Here is a 15952-nt window from a genome sequence, read left to right as displayed (position 1 = left end):
TGTGCATGTATTCTGCCAATTAGAATGAATGAGGAGACTTGTGTCAATGCTGCTGAGATGGCAAAGCTTAACATTACATAAACTAAAATATCTCCAAAACATCTAGAACAATGGGTAAAAGCTGAAGATTTATAAGAAAAAACAGGGGTGTAGCTCAGTGGCAAAGCACTTGCCTAGCATGTGTAAGGCCCTGGGTTCAATCTCCAGCACTGCAAATAAACAAATTAATTATATTAAATTAAAAAAATTAAAAAGACATCCAATGAACGTGCCTAACTTAGTACACATAAGCTTGTATAACTAGAAGTGAGGCCCTTTCAGTTCCTATCAGGAGACTGCAGCAAGACACTGACTAACAAGATCTTGGCCAATGATTAATGGGGCTCGGCTAAACAGACTTCACTTTGTTCATTCTACATATTTCTTCTTGGTTGTTTTGTGAACAATCACTTTGTCATTCGTGATGTGAATTCAAGAAATTATGGTAAGTTCCTGATGCAGAATGGAGCTCATATATAAGGAAAGATTTCTAAATATAATTTTTCAACACGATCAACAGATACATGATCACAAAATATGATTAAGGATACCTTTCAGTGGACGTCCTACATACATATGAAATACATACTGTGATCTAAATTTAATTTACTACTTCAAAAATGTAGATGACTTCCTTTTAGGACTCAAGAGAATATCCTTAACACTGGCACAGAACACTCCAAGCACTGTAATTCAGAGAAGACAGAATTGTGACGTTAAGTTATCAAGCATTAGGTAGTCCATAACTGAGTGACAAAGCGGCAGTGCTACCCCTGAGACCCTGGCTGCCTTCAAAAAGTGCTACTGCAATGTCTACAGTGAAAACGGAGCTGCTGCCCCTGATCTCAGTACTCAGACTATCAGAGTCAAGTCTGCAATGATTCAGATCCACTTTGATACTTCTTGGTGAAACAGGAAGAAAAAATTTGCTCTGTGTGCATTACATGTTGAAAAATGCCCTATTTTTTCAATCACCTATCAAAATTTTCAACTATTTTTCTCCTAGAAATGAATTAATTGCTGTGAGAATGGGCTGTTAAAGCAGTCTTCCTTGCATTTTATTTTAAACACACAATTACTTTTTGTTTCTAATAAGTGAATTTTAAAAAAATATGGCTTTTCTTATTTGTTTCCTCTTATTATTAACATGCCATCTGAAGAATTATTCTTGGCATAATTTCCCATTGCTTTAAAGTTATTTTAGTCACTCAGTGACATGATGAAATGAGTTATATTTTAGAAACTATGCTAATAGCTCTGAAAGTAATTCAACTATATATAGAGCTCACTTTGATACTTCCATTATCCTAAAATTTATTCGTGTTGTTCTAATGTAGATATCTTCCCATTTTACAGAAAATGTTTTTGATAAAATGAAGTCATCCTGACTTTCTAAGTCATTAAACCTAGAGCTTCCCACACCATACTTCCTTACTAATGACTGTCAGGTCTGTTTCATAGGTTCTAATATCATATTTACATAATGTTTTTCTCTAACGGAGTCACAGTTTAATCTTACATCTATGGATACTGAAAGGGAAAATCAGTACAGGTTAAGCATCTCAGTCTGCAAATATGAAATCTCAAAATTTCTGAATGAGAAAATGATGCCATAGCAGAAAATTCCACACTTGATTCAAGTGATGGGTGATTCAAAATGCACACGCACCAAAAATACTGCATACAACAGCCTCCAAGCTAGGTGTACAAGGTGTTTTTACGAAACAAAATAAATTTCATGTTTAGACTTGGGTCCCATTACCAAGATATCTTACTATGTATATGCCAACACCCCCCCTCCAAAATTCCTAAATCTAATATTCTTTTGGTTCCAAGCATTTTAGATAAAGGATAACTTGTACTATTTTTCACAAATTGTAGGTTTGCCTAGAAATGACACAATAAAAAGGGAAAAACTAAAGATTATGGAAAGTGAAAATTGTCAAAGCAAAGTTCTTAAGTAGACAGGAGAGGAGGGGAAGAGAAAGGAGGAGAGGGGGTCCAAAGCATAAGGACGCAGGCACATATGTAGGGGTTGTCTTCAGGAGTAGGTAAAGATGCAGGTAAGTTGAAAGTTATGTATTTTTTTTCTAATGTTTATTAAAATAAACCATAAGTATTAGAAGTACTGCCTAAAAGTTTGCATCCCTCTGGTGATGTTTGTGTCATATTTGGGGACCAATATAGGACATACTACTATCAACTTCTTCTTTCTCAAATTTTGTTCGTCTTCAGTATCTAGCACTCTTGGTTCTCCTTAAATGTTAGCATTTTTCTCTAATATTCCATTCTTGGTACTTTATTCAAACTCTGTACATTCTTTCTGAGGGAACCAGAGGAATCACCAAATGAACATGTATGTATTCACTGAACTTGAACACATCCATTACTGACCTTGTGATTCCCAGCACACCAATGCATAGATATTTCTCTTCTGTATTCTTTTCATGATTAGTGATACCAACATCTAACCAGTTACTAAGTTAGAAACTTCTCTTGTTAATTCACATTCTGAAACAACTGTTTTCAGTCTTTGGTCTCTCATGAAACTGCCAACATCCTTAGCCCCTTCATTTTCATCTGACAACGAACCTCTCATTTCACTAAGAAGCAATTAGAAGTTCTACCGTTCAATCTTCCAGCATGCCTTTATATTGTCCCTGCTCCTATCTAAACACAACCCCTACATTTGTGCCTTGGATAACCCCTATTCTCCTTCCCTCCTTTCTACTTAAGAACTTTGATTCTACAATTATCTCTTTCCTTAATCTCTAATCTCTCCCTTTTTATTGGATCACTGCTAGGCAAATATCCTACAACAAAATCCAAAAATCCTCAATTTACTTTCTAAATGAGACTTATAGCTGTCCTACATTAGCTAGCTTGGAACTGTGTTTTCTATAGGGATGCATATACCTCTTTTGAAGGATGATATAAAAGTACAATAATTATACCACTTGCAATAATATGTCTCAAGAATCGACTAACATGAATTCTTCCAACTACGGCAGTAGGGTAATTATAACTTGTTGAGAATGCAAGAATTAACTGCACATGTCTGTAATCCCAGCCACTTGGGAAGCTGAGGCAGGAGGACTGAAAGTTTGAGGTCAGCTTTGGCAACTCAGGGAGATCCTGCTAAAGAAAAAAAAAAAAAAGCTGGCAATGTGGCTCAGTGGTAGAGCACCCCTGGGTTCAACCCTCAGTACCATTAAAAAAAAAATTAATGCTTGGGAACCAGAGGACTTAGATTTTAATTTCAGCTCTATTATTAACTGATTCTATGACTTGAATAAAGCATAACCTTTGTTTCTAAATCTACAAATTCATAATTTTTTTTCTTATTCTCCTATTATATAGATACATGTCAAAGAATTATCTGCTAATGAAATAAGTATTGCCCAGTTAAGTAAAGAAGCACTATGTAAAGACATCTAGATACTTACTACATGTAGACAATTATATCTGGCTTTGCTGTAAGATGTACCTGCATCTTAGGATTTCAAAACCCGTAATAAATTAACCAAAATTTTACAGAAACAAATGGAGGTGATCTAACAGCATGTTAAAATGCTACAAAATTTGGATCTATAAGACTATCTTAAAAAAAGTAAGTAGGTATCTTCACTAATTCTTATGATGAATGAGATGAAGCAAAATGTTTTTAATTGCAGGTTGCAAATACTGGAGAGTCCACAAGAGGGCAGAAACACGCAGGATTTCTTTTTCTTGAAAATCTGCACACCATGTAAAATTGCTTTGAGATCCAAGTGATAAATCTACAGAAATTCAGGTTGAAGAATACAGACTAAAACAGGACAATGAAACAAGTTATTAAGGGAGGTATGATTTACATAAATAGATTCTATAAATACAGAAATGTTAAGATAATAAAGTTCATGTACATGATTTGAAAATTGCTATTTTTTTTCTGTAGATGCAAAAGCTATAAAATATATATTATATAGAAACTTGCATAAAATTCTAAAAATTTTGCTTAAGACATTAAAGTCTGAGTTCTTCTATAGGATATTTGTTCATAATTTCTAAATATCTGGGCCAATGTTTTTAGGTGTGCCTGTGTCTCAGTGAATTAACAAAAGACAGGGTTCAGAAATCCTGGGTTTAATATTTAATTATTTATTTGGTAAACATCAATGCTGTCATTTGTAGCATATCTATAAAGCATCTAGGTCTAATATATTAAAACTAACATTGGTCTTATGCTTCCTAATAATACAAAATAATATTAGAGAATATTAAAAATAAAGTAAAATCTATGAGATATAATAGGACACTCTACTTAATGGGAGAAAATATCTTTGCAAATGACGTAATTTTATTTGTAAATTAGTAAATTACAAAGTTGAAAGTATTTTTAAAATGTTTAGAATAGTAAGTGCTTAGAAAATCTACTATCATGTTATTGTTTGCTATATCAATGTATTTTTAAATTTTTCTACAGATTCAATATTCATCAATTTGCTCATAATTGTTAATAAAATTATTTTCCTTCTTTTTAATTAGGGAATATAACCACTATTGTTTCATGAAGTTTCATTCTCTGTGACCCTTTAGTTTTCCCACTGACTAAAGTGTGTGTGTGTGTGTGTGTGTGTGTGAGAGAGAGAGAGAGAGAGAGAGAGAGAGAGAGAGAGAAAGATACCTCAGAGACCTTGCTTATATTCAAAACCATCACACATTCATTTAACAGATTTCATTTTATATTATAAAGGGCCAAATAAGTTGTTATTTAAGAATGAGTTTGTTAAAATGTCCACTTCAGTTCTATTTAGATTAAATAAAATTGTAAAATAACAAAACTATAAATATGGAAAAACTGTATGTATTTCAAAACTGCCAAAATAAAATGTTTAATCAAAATTGGAGGGGTAGAGGGTATAGTTCAGCAGCAGAGTGTTTACCTAGTATGTGCAAGGCCCTGGACTCAATTCCTAGCACAGGAGAGAAAGAAAAAAAAAAAAAAACCCACAAAACCAAATCAAACCAAACCAAACTTTGAAGCACCAATTTCTCTTTTACAGTCAACCTGAGTGGGCAATTAAAAAAAAAATCAACCTAGTAAGATTTCCTTCACAGCACTGTACAAAAGAAAAGGATTAAATGCTATTGAAAGGGGTGAGAGTAAGGTCAGAATAAGCAGCTGCTTTAAGAACATATGTACTGCTAGGTGTGATGGTGCATGCCTGTAATCCCAGTGATTTCAGAGGCTGAGGCAGGAGGATTGCAAGTTCAAGAACAGCCTCAAAAACTTAGTGAGACCCTAAGTTACTTAGCAAGACCTTGTCTCAAAAACAAAACAAACAAAACAAAACAAAACAAAAAATACCTGTGGATGTAGCTCATTGGTATAGTATGCCTGAGTTCAATTCCCAATATAAACCAATCAACCAAAACAAATCACATAAAACATATTCACTAACAGCAACCAATATAATGATTTCTAAGTTAATCAAAGCTGTCAGATAAATAATTCTAAACTAAGTGATACTGTTTTAGTTAGAATGTCTTTAAAAGCAGAAAAAGAATTTCTGGCTAGTATTTATATATTTTTAAGCTGAATGCAACAGTATTCAATATTAATAGAATATATCACCTGTGCAGGCATTCCAAGAAACAAACTGAAAATCTACATGAAAATGTCATAATTATGTAAGAAAAAAAAACCCTTGCTGCTGTTAAGATACTGCCTATAGATATATTAAGAACTATGTAATGTTTTGAACGACCAACAATAAAAAAAAAGAAAGAAATAAGCCAATCCCCCCCCCAAAAAAAGATACTGCCTATAATTTTACCACCAAGTTCATACTATGTAAGGTACTACACTGTATTATAGTTGCTGTATAAAGTTATTAAATATAGATCTTTAAACAATTTTCAGAAGACAATAAAACAGAAAGACTATTTTTAATTAGTTTTTCAAGAGTACTTAGTTACTTTTGATGTGTGTGTGTGTGTGTGTGTGTGTGTGTGTGTGTGTTTTGGTGGTGCTGGGACTGAACCCAAGGTCTTGTGCGTGCAAGTTTGCAAACACTCTTACCAACTGAGCTATATCCCCAGTCCCATTATTTTTGATCCTGAAAGGCCAATCTGAAAAGCTTTCAAACTGATAGCTTTCAAAACAGACTTTTATTACAGAATTATTTAAGTTGGGAAGAAGATGGATAAGTTAAATCCCTGTCTAATAAAAACAACTATGATATGAATTCCTTGATTATTATATGGAAAAAGAATCCCAAGCTTTGTCTATCTCTTGAAACCTTTGTATCATTATAATAAAAATTTTAAATAGATAATATACCAGACACTTAAGATAACTTATGAAGCTTATTTTGATACTGCAAAAATGGAAAAGAACATACTGAATCATCTGACTTCATGAAGGTATCAAAATGCTAACCATTATTTAGAAATTTTCTTTTTTTCATTTTCAATCATTTAAAACTCAGATAATGGGAGTACACAAAATTGTTCAGATTTGTAATATAAGAAGTTCATAGTTTCTACAAAGGGGTTTGCTTTTTCAAGTTTCAGCCTTTTGGGCTAGGGATGTAGAGCAGTGGTAGAGCTGAGTGCTTGCCACTCTACCATGTAAAAGGTCCTAGGTTCTATCCCTAGAACCACCCCTTCCGGTACCCTAAAAGCTTCAGCTTTTCAAAGCTACAACTCAATACCTTGACTGAGAATGAGCAGGACTGCTCTGGAAATAAGTAACATAAAAACACAGTCAAAGAAAAATTCAACACTTAAATTGGTTCAGTACTACCGATGTTCTTTTTTTTTTTTTTTTTTTGGTACTAGGGACTGAACCTTGGAGCACTTAATCACTAAGCTACATTCCCAGTCCATTTTTATTTTGAGACAGGTCTTGCCTAGTTACTTAGGGCCTTGCTAAATTGCTGAGGCTGGCTTAGAACTTGTGATCCTCCTGCTTCAGCCTCCCAAATTGCTGGAATTATAGGCATGTGCCATCATACCTGGTTATCAATGAGTTTTAAACTTAGAGAACATTATAGCATACATTTCCACTGAGGGTAATAATATTTATTAAGATCTTAGATTATTTTCTAATTTATATTTTTATATCAGAATGATTTTAGGCTTATAGTGATAATAACAACTTCTAGTGACTTTAGCAAAGACCTGCTAGCTTAGGCAACTGGTTAACTACAATGTAAAAGGAGCTAATATATATATATATATATATATATATATATATATATATATATATATATATATATATATATTTTTTTTTTTAAATTGATGAACTCTCTCTGAAAGAACTAAAAATTATAGTCCCTCTTTCCAAGTTAAATTATTTTCTTTTATTGTTATTATATTGGATCCAATAACATTACTGGAATAACCTAGACTATCAGACACTACAGATTTGAGAAAGATCCATTCCACGTTATTAAGTTTCCTGGACTAGTTTAAAGTTTAGCTCTCAGGGAAAGGCTCAACAACAGTTTTTTTACTCACATGAGTGACCTAAGAATAAAGTTCAAAAAATTGAAATACTGAACAAAAATACTGGAAACTAATGCTAAGGAAAAGATTTTCTACAAAAAGGTCATCACATACATATAAAACCCTTTCTCCAAAAAAGAAAATTCCAAGAGAGGTTAGAGAGATGACAGTAGAAAGTTTCTATTAATACAAGAAACTTGTTCATAGAAAAAGTAAACTCCTAGAAGTTTTGTGGTGGAATTTTTTAGGTCTTTTAGGTATAGAATCATATCATCAGCAAATAGTGCTAATTTGAGTTCTTCTTTTCCTATCCGTATCCCTTTAATTTCTTTCATTTGCCTAATTGCTCTGGCCAGTGTTTCAAGACCTATGTTAAATAGAAGTGGTAAAAGAGGGAATCCTTGTCTTGTTCCAGTTTTTAGAGGGAATGTTTTCAATTTTTCTCCACTTAGAATGATGCTGGCCTGGGGTTTAGCATATACAGCTTTTATGATGTTGAGATATGTTCCTGTTATTCCTAGTTTTTCTAAGGTTTTGAAAATGAAGAGGTGCTGTACTTTGTCGAATGCTTTTTCTGCACCTACTGAGATGATCATAATATGATTCTTATCTATAAGTCTATTGATGTGAATTCAGCAAAGTAGCAGGATATAAAATCAACAGCTATAAATCAAAGGCATTTCTGTGTATCAGTGACAAATCCTCTGAAAGGGAAACGAGGAAAACTACTCCATTTATGATAGCCTCAAAAAACAAAACAAAACAAAACAAAAAAACCCCACTTGGGAATCAACGAAAGAGGTGAAAGACCTCTACAATGAAAACTACAGAACACTAAAGAAAGAAATTAAAGAAGACATTAGAAGATGGAAAGATCTACCTAGTTCTTAGATAGGCAGTATTAATATTGTCAAAATGACCATATTACCAAAAGCACTATACAGATTTAATACAATTCCAATCAAAATCCCAATGACATTCCTTATAGAAATATAAAAAGTCATGAAATTTATCTGGAAAAATAAGAGACCCAGAATAGACAAAGCAATCCTTAACAAGAAAAGTGAAGCAGGAGGCATCGCTATACCAGAACTTAAACTATACTACAGGGCAACAGGAACAAAAACGGCATGGTACTGGCACTAAAACAGACTGGTAGATCAATGGTACAGAATAGAGGACACAGAGACAAACCCACATAACTACAGTTATATTAGACAAAGGCTCCAAAATGTACATTGGAGAAAAGATAGCCTCTTCAAAAAATGGTGCTGGGAAAACTGGAAATCCATATGCAACAAAATGAAATTAAACCCCTATTTGTCACCATGCACAAAACTCAACTCAAACTGGATCAAGGATCTAGGAATTAAACCAGAGACCCTGCTTCTAATAGAAGAAAAAGGAGGCCCTAATCTCCATCATGTTGGATTAGGCCCTGACTTCCTTAATAAGACTCCTCTAGCATAAGAATTAAAATCAACAATCAATAAATGGGATGAATTCAAACTAAAAAGCTTCTTCTCAGCAAAAGAAACAATCAGTGAGGTGAATAGAGAGCCTACATCTTGGGAGTAAATTTTTACCACATACAAGTCAAATAGAGCAATAATCTCTAAGATATATAAAGAACTTAACAATCTTAATACCAAAAAACAAATAACCCAATCAATAAATGGGCCAAAGACCTGAACAGACACTTCTTAGAAGATGATATACAATCAATCAGCAAATATATGAAAAAATGTTCAACATCTCTAGCAATTAGAGAAATGCAAATCAAAACTACTCTAAGATTTCATCTCACTCCAGTCAGAATGGCAGCTATTAATAATACAAACAACAATAAGTGTTGGTGAGGATGTGGGGAAAAAGGCATACTTATACAATGCTGGTGGGACTGCAACTTGGTGCAGCCAATATGGAAAGCAGTATGGAGATTCCTTGGAAAACTGGGAACGGAACTACCATTTGACCCAGCTATCCCACTCCTTGGTATATACCCAAAGGACTTCAAAACAGCATACTACAGGGACACAGCCACATCAGTGTTTATAGCAGCACAATTCACAATGGCTAAACTGTGGAACCAACCTAGATGCCCTTCAGTCAATGAATGGATAATGAAAATGTGGTATATATACTCAATGGAATACTATTCAGCATTAAGAGAGAATAAGATCATGGCATTTGCAGGTAAATGGATGGAGTTGGAGAATATAATGTTAAGTGAAGTTAGCCAATCCCCGAAAAAAACAAATGATGATATTTTGATGATATAAGGATATTGATTCACAATGGGGTTGGGAGGGGGAACATGGGAGGATTAGATGAACTCTAGATAGAGCAAAGGGGAGGAGAAGGGAGGGGGTCTGGGGGTAGGAAAGATGGTGGAATGAGATGGACATCATTACCTTAAATATATGTATGAAGACACGAATGATGTGACTCTACTTTGTGTACAACCAGAGATATGAAAAATTGTGCTCTATTGTGTAATATGAATTGTAATGTATTGTGCAAACAAATTAGAATAAAAAAATTAAAAAAAGAAAAAGTGAAATCCTGTTTATAAGGCTGTCTTAGGTAATCTACAACTTTTTAAAAAAATATTTATCTTTTAATTGTCAATGGACCTTTACTTTATTTATTTATATGTGGTGTTGAGAATCGAACCCAATGCCTCACACATGCTAGGCAAACACTCTACCACTGAGCCACAACCCCAGCCCTGGTAATCTATAACTTTTTAAAGACCACAATGTATTTTCTAGGATTAAGAAAGAAGATAAAGACCCATAATTTTAAAGTTCTGAATACTTTGTATTCACATGAATTTCTAATGGCTTACATTATTCCAATATCTATTATATGAAAAAGATCTTGTTTAATCCTCCTGGCAAGTATATGATATAGGTTTATTTTGGTTTTTCATAGTACAAATAAGGATACAAATTATGGGGATCAGAAAGTTACAGCCAAGCAGGCCTCAGACAAGGATCTGTATGATTCCAGCGCTATCCGCTCTGCAACAGTGCCTTGCTGCCTTAGGCCTTCAGTATTCATATAAGAACTGGAATTCAGATTGTGCTTATCAGTGATTCACAACTGAGCTATGGCATTATGTTGCTGAAGGAATTTTGGTTTCTTTACTAAATAACTGGTCTGATATTTAAAAATAAAAGTACTATTTATGGTCTCTCATTTCATTAAGATACTAATTCAGTCTGGTATGCAAATCAGACAAACCAGTTTCTGGTCCTAAATTTACTAGTAATTATCAGTGTCTTTTAGACAAGTCACATAAACAAGCAGGTGTCAGGGGTTTTGTTTGTTTGTTTGTTTGTTTTGTTTTGTTTTGAATTTCCAAATTGAAGGAACTGGAATGACAGCCCTCTGCTCAGATACTAAAATCTAATTTGAATGTTAATGAAGCACCCACTGATTAGTCTACCTGCCAATGGGTAGGTACTATGCATCTACATATATGTAAATTGCACCTATCATAATTCAAGGCAGAGAGTCAAATTCATGAATTTTATTCTTACAGTGAAGGTTAAATAAGTAAATAACCAAATATCATGTAACTTTTAGAACAAAGGTTTTAATTGATAAATAACTGGTATAGCTATTGGCTCTATAAAATAATATACTTAGGCATGTGCATAAGTACCCCTGGCTGTGGGAGAGAGTGGAAGAAGGGAAAGGCATATCAATTAATATCAGGTGAATATCGGAAAGGTTCAGTAAAGGTCTGAATCACCTTTCAGAAAAGGTGATTCAGACTCATGACTATGTATGTAGAAGAACTACTTCAACTCTCATTACACACTTGGACTACATGAACAGAAAAACTACCCTGTACCATGAACACTGGTCATTATTTTAAGAGAGATTTTAGAGGAAAAACACATAGCTTATCATTCCCAGCTAAATATATGTATTAATACTTTATTCAGTCTATCATTATTATTATTATTTTGCAGTACTGGGGATTGAATTTAGGGGTATTCTATCACTGAACTACACCCCCAGACCTTTTTAATTTTTCTTTTGAGACACGGTCTCATTAAGTTGCCCAGGCTGGCTTCGAACTTGTGATCCTTCCACCTCAGCCTCCAGTCACTGGGATCATTCACATGTGCCACTGTGCCTAGCTATTCAACCTTTCTTAATCAGAATTCTGGGAAATAATTAAGCCTTAATACTTTAAGACATCTATAGTAAGTAATGAATTAACTTCTTTCCTATGTATCTAGAATTATGCCAGTTATCTGAAATCCTTGGGAAAATGTGAGAAAATCATTTTGTGTTTTGTTGATCAGAATAGGAACTCCAGCTAAACTCATGATTTAGCTAGAATTTAACAGCTGCTTACCACTGCAAACAGAAGAGGAGATGTTGTACAGAAAAGGATAAAACTGCATACAGCGGATCAACTTCAGGCTGTTTTCACACTCTGGACATTTGGTAGTTAATTTCAAGGCCTGTCTAAAGGCTTCAAGTGCCCCACTGATATTCTTCAGAGCAAGGTAAGCATTTCCAAGGCTCAAGAAGGTCAGGGGCTGCAAATAAAAAATCAGCAAGGCATTAATGAATTAATATTTTGTAAGAGTTACAAATCCTTCATAATAGTCTTTTGGCTTTCCTTAGGCTACCCCATAAAGGTTGTTGCTAATGGCCATTTTATTCACATCAGCCAATTCTAAACTTTGTAACATATACAATGTATTTTTGACTTTTTTCTAAAGTATGTAATATATGGTAAATCTTCAGTGTACATCTCAAATGGATTTTTATATATTAATATATCCCTATCCCAGCCACTCAGCTTAAGATATAAAACATTTAGAATGTTTCTAGATCCCAAAGGGTTCTGTGGGCAAGTCAACCCTACTCCAAAAGTAACCACTGCTGGTGTGTGACTGCTATCACCATAAATTGACTTCATCTGTTCTTTTTATTTTTTCGGGCCAGGGGAGTACTGAGGATTGAACCCACTGAACCACATCCCAGGGTCTCATTAATTTGCTTAGGGCTTTGCTACGTTGTTGAGGCTGGCTTTGAACTTGTGATCCTCCTGTCTCAGCTTCCTAAATAGCTGAATGTGTGTGCCACTATTCCTGGTGACTTTAGCTGTTCTTTTTTATGACTTTATCCATTTTTTTTTAATGTGGTGCTGAGGATTGAACCCAATGCCTCACATGTTGTAGGCAAGCATCCTAGCACTGAACTGCAATCCCAGCCCTTCAGCTATTCTTAATCTCATAAATGGAACAAAGAGCATATTCTCTTATATGTATGTATAACATGTATCCTTTTGTAGCTTCTTTTAGTCTAAAACTGATTCATGTTTGTGTATCAGTAGTTCATTCTTTTTTGATATTTTCCAATTGATGTATAATGTCCCAGTGTATGAATATATCATAGTTATTCATCCATTTTGCTGACAGGCATTTAGGCACTTTCCAGCTTCTGGCCAACATGAATAAAATTACTATGAATATTTGTGTAAATGTCTTTTAATAGTCAATATTAATACTCATTCTCTTTTGAGTATACAAGAGTTAGTAGTAGCCATAAGGTTGGCATATATTTAGTTAGTAAATACGGATCAAGTCATAGAAAACAAAAACAATAGAATTATTTTTTTCCAATTTCTTGTGAGAACACTTTACATCTAACAATAGAAATAAAAATTGAGGAGACTGACAAGTTTAAGGGTAATTTTTAAGAGCTAAGATTAAAAAGGCAAAGAGAACATATTTTAACATGTAACAGATGGAATTAGACTTTGTTGTACAATTCACACAAATTTTAAAAAAACCAAATTCTAACAAAATGAGCAAAATGTCTACACAATCTTTTACTTTAAAAATATAAAAATTTGGGCTGGGGATGTGGCTCAAGCGGTAGCGCGCTCGCCTGCCATGTGTGCGGCCTGGGTTCGATCCTCAGCACCACATACCAACAAAGATGTTGTGTCCGCCGAGAACTAAAAAATAAATATTAAAAAAAAAATTCTCTCTCTCTCTCTCTCCTCTCTCACTCTCTCTTTAAAAAAAAATATATAAAAATTTTATGTTACAACAGAGGAGTGACATTTTGAAACAAGTAAACTTGCTTTCTAAATGTTAACCCAGAGGCAGTGTAATATCACTAACAACAACTGTGAGTTCTGTGGCCAATCTCTCTGAGTTCAAATTCAAACTCTCTGACTTTTGGTAAATCTCATTATTTTTCTGTATATTTAACTCTTATAGTTTCCTTATCTATCAAAGGGGAAAATCCTATCTTGATTGTTGTGATGGCTAAATGAGCTCTTGCTTAGTATGGTATGTAGCTCTAGTAAAGAGTCAAGAAAAGTTAGCAGCTATTTCAACTGTCCAATTCAGGTGAGGATAAATAGGTAAAAATTCTTAATCATGACAACATTTTATTTGCCCCAATTTTTTGGTGCACTATTGGGCATTTTGTACCATAACTATAAAAATATTCATTCTTAGTGACTTAGTAGTTCCTAGCAATCTTTGCTGCAATACAGAAAACTCCTTTTGTAGGAAACCATTGCTGATAATAGCCAAGTACTGTCAGCAGCCTAAGGAATAAGCTGCATCATCTCCATTCATGAAAACTAACAAGACATATTTTTTTTTCAGTGTAAAATTTTACATATTTCAAGAGACATAAGTATTTGTGTTTTATTAATTTGTGTTTTAAATTTTAAATGAGTGAAATTTTTAGAAATTTATATTTGTAAGAAACTTCTAGAAACTTATATTTAAATAAGAATGATATCTATAGAAATATACTTCCATTTTTTAATGTCAAAACTATGTAGCAATAAATACTTAAACATAATAGGCCTTAAAGTTCACCTGTACCATAGAGTTGCAATACTGTGGAATATGTGCACAGCAGACAGGCTTACAAGTCAGTGTTTATAAATGCCGACAGCTGGGGAGGGGTGCTGGTTAAGGTATATTTTTGGTGTGCCCACTAATCCACTGATTTATCTTTTTATTCTTTTTGCAGTACTACAGCATTTAATAACTAAAATGTTAATGTTATTTTAAATATAGAAAGCTAACTAAGCTCTAAGAAAGCTCCTTTCTCTTAAAACAAACCAAACAAAAACAAAAACAAAAAAACAAAATTGCCTTGCTGCTTTAGCTGGCAGCAATAGAAAGTGAAGCAGAAGGAGGATCATGGGCACATGGCTGTGCTGAGTTTTCCATCTGAATGCCTATTTCTTCACATCTCACACCATATGCATACCTATAACGTCGGTATCGGCACCTGTTAAGCATTTGATAAAATACTACATGTACAAATTGGCAACTTTACTGGCTTTATAGTATGGAGATTGTGAACTTTTGCTTAAAGTCAGCAATAAATTTGTATACAGAGATTGTAACTTTTGTTTAAAGTCCAGTTGTAAATTTGTGTAACTCAAGAAAACATTTATTAGGAATTATTTTTTTCTCAAACTTAAAAAATATTAGTTTTGGAATACACTTTTTAAAAATTAATTGATTTATTTTAATTAGGTATACATAACAGCCAAACAAGCAAAAGAAAAGTGGTCTACTGTAAACTAGGAACTGTTGAGTAAATAACAAAAAAAAGCACCATGAACTGACTTCATGTGGGAGGCTCAGGACATGAATAGTAATCTTCCTATTTATTCTTGTCAAAATAACCTTTAAACTGTGCTCTGGTTTGGATGGTATAAGTATATATACAAATTAAAGCTTTAAAATAGTATAATATTTAGCAGTATGCATACTGTGATGAGTAGAATAAAATAAGAACAGGTGTTTTCAGACTGACATAAAAAAATGGCAATATATTTCTATAGATATCATTCTTATTTAATATAAGTTTCTAAAAATTTCACTCATTTAAAATTTAAAACAAAAATTAATAAAACAAAAATACTTTAAATCTCTTGAAATATGTAAAATTTTACACTGAAAAACAAAATATGAAATTTTTATGCCTTTCCTAGAAAAACACAAATTGTAATCTAAAACTGAATTATCCTACATAGCATATGGAGCTACAAATAAATTAAGTAAAAAAAACCTTACCTCAGAGCTATTGATGGCCAAAGCTTGAAGTAGCAGCTTAGTAGCATCAAGATGAAGTCCATAGTGAATCAAAAGGTTGGCTAAGTTGACAAGAGGAATGTCCTGGTACTGAATCGGAGCTAAATTCAAAGCCCTCTGGAGACAGGCAATAGCAAAAGTGCTATTTCCTACTGCTCTCCAGTAGAGTCCAGCTTCATTGAGTATGAGCCAGACGGGAGCATTTGGCTGAAAACACCAGAATACTTCATTTAGTGCATAAATACGGTAGATGTTCCAAATTGGATCTTTTATAAGTACATTTTAACTTTTAACTACAATTACTAAGC

The 15952-nt window shown here is 33.5% G+C and overlaps 1 protein-coding gene across 4 annotated transcripts in view; it reads right to left on the bottom strand.

Annotated features, from left to right (window-relative positions):
- Positions 1-15952, bottom strand: part of TTC17 (tetratricopeptide repeat domain 17) — a 110044-nt gene that overhangs the window by 59012 nt on the left and 35080 nt on the right. For all 4 annotated transcript variants that reach the window (XM_081264974.1, XM_081264975.1, XM_081264977.1 and 1 more), the window contains exons 15-16: positions 15627-15851; positions 11912-12098 (exon numbers count right to left, since the gene is read on the bottom strand). In XM_081264974.1, coding sequence (XP_081121100.1) covers positions 11912-12098; positions 15627-15851 — 412 coding nt within the window. The remainder of the gene's footprint in view (positions 1-11911; positions 12099-15626; positions 15852-15952) is intronic.

The sequence above is a fragment of the Spermophilus citellus genome, assembly GCF_964194105.1.
Source record: "Spermophilus citellus genome assembly, chromosome: 2".
NCBI lineage: Eukaryota > Metazoa > Chordata > Mammalia > Rodentia > Sciuridae > Spermophilus > Spermophilus citellus.
This window is presented reverse-complemented; position numbering and strand designations above follow the sequence as displayed.